Raw genomic sequence first — 10831 nt, forward strand, 5'->3', positions numbered from 1 at the left:
GGAATATTGATGTGGTGGGATGGGTTAGTTGTGAAATGGGATATTTGTTTGTGGGAGGAAGTTAGTAGTTGTAGAAAGATATATGTGTTTGGGTGGGGGTAAAAATGAAGGAGGTTATAGTAGGGGGGAGATTAAGAGGAGAATTATTATGTTAAAAATTGGGTTGAGAGGTGAGAAGGAGTATTTGAAGGAGTGTATTGGGTGTTTGTGTTGGTGTTTAAAGGCGATATACAGAGAGGAGAGACAGAGACGAAGATCTTCCGTCCGATGATTCACTCCCAAGTGAGTGCAACAGCCTTGGGCTGTCCTCGACTGCTTTCCCGGGCCACAGGCAGGGAGCTGGAAGGGAAGCCGGGCTGCAGGGATAGAACCGGCGACCATATGGGATCCGGGGCGTGCAAGGTGAGGACCTTAACCACTTGCGCCACTGCGCCGGGCCCCCTGATGTCTATTCTTTAAGATATATGATTAGGAGGGAGATTGCTGGATGATACAACAGTTCCAAGTTCAAATTTTGAGTGACCTTCATAACCATTTATAATGGCAGTTCCTTTTCTAATCTCTCTTTTTTTAAAAGATTTATTTTTATTACTATTTCCTTATTGGAAAGGCGGATATACAGAGAGGAGAGACAGAGAGGAAGATCCTCTGTCCGATGATTCACTCCCCAAGTGAGCGCAACGGCCGATACTTCTCAACAATATTTTCACATGTTTCTAATCCTCCAAAATCCTGACAGATCCCAATCCTTTTTAATGGCTTTTCTCACTGGGATGAAGTGATGCCTCCTATGGTTTTGATTTGAATTTCTCCATGATATCCTCTTTGCTTTCTTTGTATCTCTTCCAGTGCCGCTGGATGCATGTGCTTTACAGAGCGCTTGCCTAATCAAGAGCCCCACCAACTCCATACACAACTTCTGCAATGACATCCGCTCTTGCCTAAATGTGGTCAGAGAGTGATGTCCGACAGGAAACAGCAGTGTACACTTCCTACCTTGCATTGATACATAAGTGCATCTCCCACCTAGAGGGAGGACCTAGAGAGGGTTTCATCAAACACCATCTGACCTATCAGATCATGTCAGGGGACACCACCAACCTCAGCTAACTTTGTTTTTGTTTTGTTTTGGTTTTTCAGAATCATCAGGAAGAGGTACACTAAAGTGGTCCCATATTTCTTCCTACATTTAGAGCAAATTGTACTCTGTGAGTTCCAGAAATTGGACTATGACACCCCTCCAATTAAAGAAAAACTTCCCCTTTCAAGCAAATGCCTTTAATATTGCCTCCACAACAGTCATAACTTACTAGGTGATAACTTTAAGAGGACATCAAGTGACAAAGTATATTTTGAATACTTCCTTGAAACATAGTGGCTACATGTGGTTATTTCTGGTATTTCTCTCACAATCTGATTTCTGATGTAGGCATATAGAAAGGACATTAAAAATTAAAACAGATACTGATTAACAACATCTGCTAAAAAGCAATCTGGATGTTTGTGAGCCTGTGTTCATTAGGTTTCCTTAGGAATGATCTGCCAGACTCCAACCAAGGTAAAGAAATTAATTTAATCAAATTCTGAATCCATAGCTTTAGGAGTCAGGGAGTTGAATCCCAAGTATATCCAATAAGAAAAGGGGAATGTGAGTTAATATTCAGATCATTTGAAATAAGCAAAACTCTTAAAATGGCTTGAATGGAATGTATAATCTGGTTGCTGCTTGAAAGATTCAGGGGACAAATGTCTCCTTATCCCCCAAATGAGGTCCATTCTTTTTCTAATCCAGCTTTTAGGGGTAAGAACTGAATTGACTTTCTGTGTTGTAGATTCCATGGCTGAGTTGGTGGAAACATCACCTGAAGGGTACCAGATTTTAGTGCATGTTTTATGCTTTCTGAATTATAAAGTCCCTGATACTAGCAGTTTTGTGTACCTTCTGCACTGTTGAATCACTTGCCTTTAGCATGATGTCTGGAGTCTTGTGGCATGTAACACTTGTTATCTCAAAAAGTGTTGGGTTCAACTGAGCAAGAAACCCTTCGGGAGTTTTTAGGCTTTTTTTTTTTTTTTTGCCTCCTCAGGTAAAAGTTGCTGCTTCTTCCTGTCTATTTTCTGCACCTGCCACCTCCTCTGGATTCAGTGGTCTACCATCCAGCAAGGCATTTCTGAGTCGTCTCCAGAAGATGTGCCTTCCCAAGACTGTATCATCCCACTCCAGGTAAGTGTTTCTGCTGAGAAGTCGATACAGTTCTACCTGCTGCCGGAGCAGGGACTTCTCCACCTTCTGTAGCACAATAAAAATGATACCTGCTCGGCTTCTCAAAAACTGCCAGGTTTGAGCAATCTCGTACTCAAAGATGCACCAGCTGCTCTGGATAAAATGCTGTGACACAACAACAATAACTTTCCTGCTTTTGTAGAAACCTTCCTGGATAATATTGGCAGCAATGGCCACACCAGGAATAAAGTCTCTGTAGTGAAGGCAGAGATGAAATGGAGGTACTCCTTCCTCTAAATTCTTTACCAACTCATTCCTCACCCAGTCCTCATCCTGGCTGGAGTAGATAACAAAAGCATCATACATGTTTTCACAGCCACCATACTTTTTGCAGCCAACAAGTACCATCAAATGAAAATAAAACTTATAAATCAGAACCACAGCAAGAGATACCACAAGCGCACTGAATGCCGACACACCAATGATGGTCTTGCTCAACCGACAGGTGGCATTCCTAAAACTCAGCACAAGCATATTTGGAGGTGTGGCACATATCATTTCTTCAGCTCCCACCAAGAGCCATCTGTGATCCTTGATCCACTGCATGAACCTTTGATGTTCACAGTCACAAGTCAAATTGTTCTTAGTAAGATATAAGAAAGTTAGACTACTTGGGAAAGACTGTTGTTCTGACTCTTGCAGAGTATCTATGACATTGAAACTGACATCCAAAACCTGGAGGGAGTGGAGATGTTTATAAATGGGTATGTCCAATACCAGCAATTTGTTGTGACTCATATTCAGTGACTCAAGTCTGGGAAGTGAGTCAAATGCTCCCAGAGACACCTGTTCAAGTCGACATGCAGAAATATCCAGTATGGTCAAATTAGTCAGTTCTGTAAACATATTATCCTGAAGCACATTATCCTGAAAATGATTTCCAGCCATTTTTAAAACCTGAAGATTGCTCAAGCCACTAAAAATTCCACTGAAGACAATTTGGATGCCAGTATAGGAAATGTCAAGATAAAGGAGGCTTTTGAGTGAGAGGAATACCGAAAATTCATTGATGCCTCTCAAAGTGGAACGTTGGAAATCTAGATATTCCAGCTGTTCTAACTCTAAAAAATTTGATGTCATAGTAATAACACCATTGAAGCTCAAATTTAAATGCTTGAGTTTGGATGTTCCCAATCTTCTCGCAGAACAGCAGCTTTGAAAACTCAATCGATTGTCACTGAGATCCAGAAATTCAACATTCGGTATGTCCAGCTCTGGAAAAGCACTCACGTCGTGGTTGGAAGTGAAAGTAAGCCTTGTGAGAGAGGAGAACTTCAAATTCAAAATTGTGTCGCCAAATATACAATTAACAATTTCTAATGATTTCCAGCTGAAATCTTTAGGAAACCTCTCTAGGGTTTTTGCATTAATACTCACCAGAGACATCCCAGAAACATTTTCCAAACAATCAAGTAAGTCAGTAACCCTACCCTCGAGGTCATCTATGTATGCTAATTGAAACTCTTCAATGACCAAATTGCAAAGACCCTCCAGGGCAGATTTTTCAAATTTTTCCATAACCCTTTCATTTTTAAATTCTCCCAAAACTAATCGGCGAACTTCTAAACCAGCTAGCCCTTCCATACAACTCTTCATTATATTTGTACTTTTAAAATTGCCCCTCAAAATCAGTTCATGCAATCTAATTGCTTCAAAGGTTCCAGGTTGGATAAAATCTATAGGGTTCAAAGACAAGTCTAAAGAAAGTGTGAGTAGGGACATTTGACTACGTAGAACATGTAAGTCTTTATAATAAATATTTTGTATCTTGTTCCTGGAAAGGTCCAGATATTCAAGGTTACAGAGGTTAGAAAAATACTCAGGAAAACTGAAGGAATGAATAAAATTGTGAGCCACATTGAGCTCTTTCAAGGTTTTGAGATGTCCAATAGGGAAGTCAGCTAAAGATGCTATGTTTGTCTCCACAGCCACCAACTTCTGCAAACTTGATAATCCAGAAAAAGCTCCAGGGGCCAAATTTTGGATGGGATTTCCTGTCAATATCAAGGTGGAGAGATTCTTTAGACCTTTATATGCATCATCTTCAATTGTATAGATTTCACACCTGTGAAAAAGATACAGATTATATAATATTTCTGCAGAATTAAAAACCCCGAAGGGAATAATCATCTCAGTCATTCAGTTGTCCCTATGGATGTGATGCTCAATGATTCACATTGGCAAAAACACATAGCAGGAAGCAGGTAAGGCCAAGAGAAAATACGAAGCTGTACCTAACCAGTATTATGCTGTTGACCAGAATAATGAATTTCTGTATTATATACCAGGCAACATGTTAAATGGAGACAGAAAATCCATTAGAAGGCAACCATCTTAAGATTAATAATTAGAGTACATCAAAATTTTATGGTTTGTAGAATTTATCATAACCTTGAAACAAATTTAGTTAAACTCTGGCACATATAATCATTGTTATATACCTGGTTGGTGCAGATGAAAATTATAACTGTTGCTAGTCAAATAACTGGTAAATGGAAATTTCAAAGATATAAACGAGCATGCATAAATTTCATAGATATTCACAGTGTTTATAAAATGTGAGCAAAAGATATTTAAAAGTGATACAAAAATATCTGGTGGCAAAAGCCTTCAAGTACTAATGTATTCTTGTTTCTTAAAGGAATCTAACAGATTAATTGGTCAATAAAAATTTGCTGGTAAAACAGCTTACTTTCTCTTGACTCAAAAGAAAACTCAGAGATTAAACTGTTATAACTGTCTTATTAAAACTACCATTTTCCAGATCAGAAAATGAGATGTACAGATGTACAGATGTACAGAATACATCCATGATTGTATAGCAAATAGATATGTCTTTAATGAATAAACAAATAAATGAAAATGGGAATCCCTCAATCAAGATTTCTGGCTCAAAAATTAGGTGACAGAACAATGAACATCTCACCAGTGCAGAATGCAAAAGCTGATTGATTACCTGGATAAATCCAGAACCTGTAGCTGTGAGAAATTTGAAAAGCTATGACTTCCTATATGCTTCAAGGGGTTAAAACTCAGGTCCAAGTTCTTGGTTGAGGAGGGAATGTTGTCAGGGATTTTGTAGAGATTCTTCTCCATGCACTGGTAAGTAACGTTAGGAACCACCTGTAATCATCACACATTATTTGCAGTGTTATGCTGCTTACACTACCCGACTGCCATTTGTATCAGACTAGCAAGCCCGTGGTACAACTTTTCAGCTGTCCATCCATCCAGTCAGCCAGCCAGCCACTCGTTTCATCCTTAAAAGATGTCTTGCTCTCTCGATTAGCCACAAATGAGCACTACTACATACTTGATGTTCTAACCCTGCTACAAACAATGCCAACATTTACCAACAAACAGTGGAGTTAGGGGACGAATCGCTAATGCTCTTGAGTCTAAAAGCCTTAGGTTTTATACAAACTCTCATATGTGATTTGCGGTGAAGACTTCAAGAAAACTCAATGAATATCGTTTTATTGTAGGTAAAATTCAACTAACAAATACCCATTAGTATTTTAAATATCTCCTGCCAGTGCTTATGGTCTTAAAGAGACTGTGTTCAAGAAGCCCAGAACCTACTACCATTGTTTAATTTTTGTTAATTGTATTCTCTTCCTTGGCTCATTGACCTCTGAGCATGGTGATACAGAAATGAGAGAAGACTTTGGGGTGCTTGGATCCCAGTGGTGGAGCCATGGAAGTTAAATCAAATGTTATATGCTGCTGTGCTTCCTCTGCCAATTTCCGTTTCTACTCCAGATTCCTCGTAAGACTTAATCTCAAATCGCTCACCTAATTTCTGAATTTTCTCATTTTCTTTAACACAATCCTTGCCTATTTGAGGTTGCTTTTTTCTTTCTGTTTAAAAAGCAGTGCTCTCTTTAAAGGATTATATAAGTATTTAAAGAGTTTTTCAAAGCCAACTTCAGTGTAAATGGGTCATAAATGGCAGCACTAATTATTAATAGCTATATGATTCCCTTATAATATGCCACAATATTTCTTATAGGTTAAATATTATATCAAAAATTTTAAATAAACCATAAAGGATGATTGAAATTTAATATGAATTTAATCAATAGAATTCATTCACACAATTCCTTACAGCATCCTATTGAAGCTACATGCTATCCATCAGAAGAGCCTTTAAGACCATATTATTCAGAAAAAGGCAGGGCAAGACACTCTTTCCTGTCTGCTTTCATTTATTGTCATGAGATGTATCACTATTCCACGTCATGTTGTACATATAATTGCTTACTATGCGTTTTTTCATCTTCTGCACTCAATTATAAACTTTCACGGTTACATTCATCACTTTGGGTCAGAACTCAAAAGACCAAACTGCAGTGAATAGGTATTGAATATGTGAATGACAACCTGACACTAATTGGTTGAACTAAGTTTCCCTTAAGTCTGAACAGTACACATTTTCTGCTATGCGCTGTGGGCGAAAAAAAACAAAAATGATTTGGTTCTAGATGTCAGAGAACTTACAATTCAATATAAGAGTGAAGACAGGAAGAAAACTAGTAATTGTCTAAAAGGACCATGAAAGAGGCTTGGAAGAAATGTCTTCTAGTTCACAGTAAACAGAGTTCAATGTTGACCCAGGGGAGGCTTTCTAAATGAGTTTTTGAAAGGTCAATAAGGTCTGGCTACATGAGGAGAAAAAGAAGAATATTTCAGAAGGAAAGAACAGCATGAGCCAAGAAAGTAGAAAAAAAATGAATCAGAATGTATGATGAGTGGTTGAACTCATGAAACCCAAGCCAGAAGGGAAATCATGGCCAGATTTGAGGCCTCAGTCTTTGTGCTACAGAAATGGTCTGATTTACCACTTGTTAGTTGAACACTTGCCATGTGCTAGGCAATGGGGTTATAGTGATAAACTAGTAATGATTCTTTCTTACAAATTCTGTTCCAAAGTGAAAGACAGACAATGAGCACATAAAGAAAAATATATAATAATGATGTTCTCTGGAGCAAAAAGAAGTCATTTGAGGGCACAGTTGAATTAGAACAACTAGAGGGCTGCCTCTGAAGCAAAATATGAAGACTGCCTTGCGGGAGAGACATTTAAGCAGAGACCTGAATGACAATAAAGTTATGAAAATGAATAGAACTTCACTGTCTACTATGATTGCCACTCACTACACACAGCTTTTAAGTATAAGCAATCTGGATAACCTATAGTGATATGTTTGATAAATTTAAAAGACATACTAAGTTTCCAAATTTGACACCAAACAAGAACGTAAAAGATTTTCTTACTTGTTAAAGATGCATTACATTCTGAAATAATATTTTGATTAAATTAATTTTAAAAAGATATCAAGACTTAACTCTTTGTTTTTTTTTTTACACATTTAATGTGATTCCTAAGACATTCCAAACTAAGTATATGGCTCACAGGCCAAGTGTATTTGACAGTATTGATCAAGGGAAAAAATATTCTGGGTAGAGTAAAATAGTTCTAAGGCCATGTGTTATGACACTTTTCTAATGTCAGTGGAAAATTATTGAAAGTTTTTAAACAAAATAATTTGTTAGATCTGAGCCTCCAGAAAAAAAAATCATAATGAGTAAATAGCAACCAAAAGTGGAAACTTAATGTAAATGGAAATAATACAGAATAAGAAACAAGCTGTTATCCCAGATTCAAGACCAAGGGAAACAAGGCTTCTGCTAGGAGAGGATATGGAGATGAACAAGTTTGGGGGACAGCCAGATATTGTGCATGGGGCAAGGAAGAGTCACATGTGAGAGTGCTTTTATAAAAGGGCCACTGTGGTTGAGGATTCTATCAGATTAACCTAAGAGGAGGAGAGACACAGAAGGGAAGGCAGCCCTAGGACTAGGGCAAGGAAGAACACGCATGGGGAACTAGTCCTTGGTGCATATTTAAGTTCATCATTTTCTCCCATGGCCTCACCTCAGAACACCAACTGGCAACCTTTCTGTTGAGTTTCTTGCCTCATTCTACCTTTCTTTCTGGAATGTTAAGTTTGGCTATTTGTTTCTGAAACAGCTATGAAGTCTATACGAGGGAAAAGAAGAGACTACTCAGTCCAATGCTTAGTGTGGCTATGATTGCTCAACAGTTGCTGGCAGTTCATAAAGAAAGAAACCGTTGCTTTAGCCCTCTCTCTCTCTCTCTCTCTCTCTCTCCTTCTCTCCCTATCTCTCTCTCTCTCTCCTTCCTGTTTTCCACTATCTCTCTCCTCTTTTTCGTTTTTTTTTCAGCCCTTAGACAAAATCATGTGACTGGATCCAAAAATCTAAAATCCACTTTAAGAAGTTCTTTTCTTTGAGATACAGAAAAGGCTATATTCCTCCTAAGGCCTAAATGGGCCTTTGTGAAATCACCAATGGCTAGGAATGACACTGAAGCTGCTTTCCTACAGCTCTCAGTTTAATAAAGTCTGACTCTGTGTGTGTGTGTGTGTGTGTGTGTGTGTGTGTGTGTGTGTGTATTTTTCCCCCTTTACATATGTGAAAGCTAGTGTCAGAGAGGTTCCAGAACTGCATCTAGGCTACACAGGCTCAGGAGATCATGAAGCACTGATTTCCAACAGGTCTGTCTAACCTACAGTCCCTAATACTACTCAAAATCCCTAAAAGAGAAAAGGCACCGGCGACTTGCGCTTTAGTGCCACGTTAACAATGAATTATTTGCTTCCTGTGGTTTCCTGAGTCCTTTAGTAATTGAACTCATTTTTGCATAATAAGCTAACCCCATTACACAGCAGGAAGTTCTAAGTAAGAAGCAGCATTTCAGAAGCAAAGGAAAGCTTACCGGGCATGAGAGGCGCCCCAAGCACGTACCTCCACACAGGGTTCCCAGCTTTCTGGTCTCAGGTAGGAGAGGAAGGCCACAGTTGAGATCAGAGTCCTAGCCAGGCGCAAGAGAAGCATCATGCTGGCATTTCCTGTGCACAGCCGCGGTCAAATGAGAACACGATGCCCTGGAAACTCCCAATCGGACAGTCCTGAAGGCACTGTTTTTTTCTTGCCCTGAGCGATTGGCACCCCACAGAAACGACTTCTTTCACAGCAGTTCTGAGCTAACGAGCAAGAAGAAGTGAAAGTGCAATGTTAGCATTCTGGATTTTTGTTTCTCTGACATTCATCTGCCCCACCGCAGAGGGGAAGCCAGAAAAAGAAGAAAAAAAAAAAAATCATTGGCAGGCCAGGGACAGTAGGAATAGCAAAAGGAAGCTGACCTTCATCCTAGGAAATCATGTGACGCTTGGGTGTGGCAAGTGTAAAGAACCAGCAGACTCCAAAACAGTCTGTGTAACTCTCCGGGACAGAAGTAATGTTTTACTTTCATTTCATTGTTACTGCTGCCATCCCAAGGCACCACAGGATAGGAAGTAGGTGGTTTGAACCACAGGAATGTATTTTCTCACAGACCTGGAGGGTTTAAGAGTTCCAAGCATCAGCTGGTGTGTTTGCATCTTGTCCCTCTTCTTGTAAGTCACTGATGACCTGAATCAGGGGCTACTGATAGGATTTTTGTTCATAGCAATTAATAAGGAGGGTGATGTTCCTCCAAGGCTGAGCAGACACTTGCCAGGCAGATGTTCTTGTAAAGCTCCCCTCCTTTTTCTTTCCTTTACAAGGGTATGATGACCTTTGTGCAAATTTGTATTGTAACAGTCTTCCAAGACAGTTGCTATTAGGCAATCACACATAAGAATGCTTCCTTTAAAACCTGCCTTACTTAATCTTATTTATTTTTGGGGTTGACTCAAATAACTCCACCCAAACCTGACGAGTTTCACGTTCTTTTCACTTATTAAAAGTAGTCCAACGGCTAAGTTCTCACCTTGCATGTGTCAGGATTCCCCTATGAGCGTCTGTTTGTGTCCCAACTACTCCACTTTCCATCCAGCTCCCTGCTTATAGCCTGGGGAAGCAATCGAGGAGGCCCCAAAACCTTGGAACCCTGAACCCATGTGGGAGACCAGGAAAAAGCTTCTGGCTCCTGGCTTTGGATCAGCTTAGCTCTGGCCATTGTGGCCACTTGAGGAGTGAACCAGTGGTTGGAAGATCTTTTTTAATCTCCTTCTCTCTGTAATTTTTTCCAATTGAAAAAGTGAATGAAATCTTTTTTTAAAAAAAGTAATGAGGGGTATGGGAGGGGAGGGGGAAATGAGGGGGGAATCCCCAGCGCCTATAAAACTGTACTACATAATACAATGTAAGCAACAATAAAAAAAAAAAAAAAGAATCATCGCACCCCAAAAAAAAAAAAAAAAAGTAATGATTCAGTGAAATATGTTTTGAAAAGTACAAAATGTTGACAGAAGTTTGTGATTCAGAAACAAGTATATTGAAGCGCAAATCCAGACTGGATAAATTAAGGCTCTGTTACATTATTTAATTCATTTACATCATTTTTAAATAATAAGATGAGATAATCATGATAAATATCCACACTTATGGAATTAATAAAATAAAACTATGCAAGAGTAAGCAACTTACACATACAACCAAATATGTTTAATAGTTTTTAAAATGGTGATACAATGGCCT

The 10831-nt window shown here is 39.0% G+C and overlaps 1 protein-coding gene across 3 annotated transcripts; it reads right to left on the minus strand.

The window, feature by feature from the left end:
- Positions 1 to 1116: 1116 nt before the first annotated feature.
- On the minus strand, positions 1117 to 9450 carry TLR4 (toll like receptor 4). Of its 3 annotated transcripts, none has more exons than XM_040963296.1 (3): positions 9116 to 9447; positions 5241 to 5407; positions 1117 to 4349 (listed from the first exon to the last, which is right to left on the minus strand). In XM_040963296.1, exons 1-3 carry the CDS (start codon positions 9206 to 9208, stop codon positions 2084 to 2086), a joined length of 2526 nt encoding a protein of 841 aa, XP_040819230.1. In that variant the 5' UTR covers positions 9209 to 9447; the 3' UTR covers positions 1117 to 2083. The 3 variants fall into 3 exon arrangements, with proteins under 3 accessions (XP_040819230.1, XP_040819231.1, XP_040819232.1); XM_040963297.1 differs by having other exon boundaries at positions 9087 to 9166; XM_040963298.1 differs by lacking the exon at positions 5241 to 5407 and having other exon boundaries at positions 9087 to 9450.
- Between the last annotated feature and the right edge of the window lie 1381 nt (positions 9451 to 10831).

This window comes from Ochotona curzoniae, unplaced genomic scaffold, assembly GCF_017591425.1.
Source record: "Ochotona curzoniae isolate NIBS_2020 unplaced genomic scaffold, NIBS_Ocur_1.0 scaffold_3208, whole genome shotgun sequence".
NCBI lineage: Eukaryota > Metazoa > Chordata > Mammalia > Lagomorpha > Ochotonidae > Ochotona > Ochotona curzoniae.

Bases quoted from the DNA above. Each gene is read 5' to 3' on its own strand.
- TLR4 (XM_040963296.1), bottom strand. From the start codon at position 9,208: ATGATGCTTCTCTTGCGCCTGGCTAGGACTCTGATCTCAACTGTGGCC. The intron at 5,408-9,115 runs GTACGTGCTTGG...TGATGATTACAG, and splicing joins GCTGGGAACCCTGTGTGGAG to GTGGTTCCTAACGTTACTTA. The intron at 4,350-5,240 runs GTAATCAATCAG...TCTTTTTCACAG, and splicing joins CAGGTTCTGGATTTATCCAG to GTGTGAAATCTATACAATTG.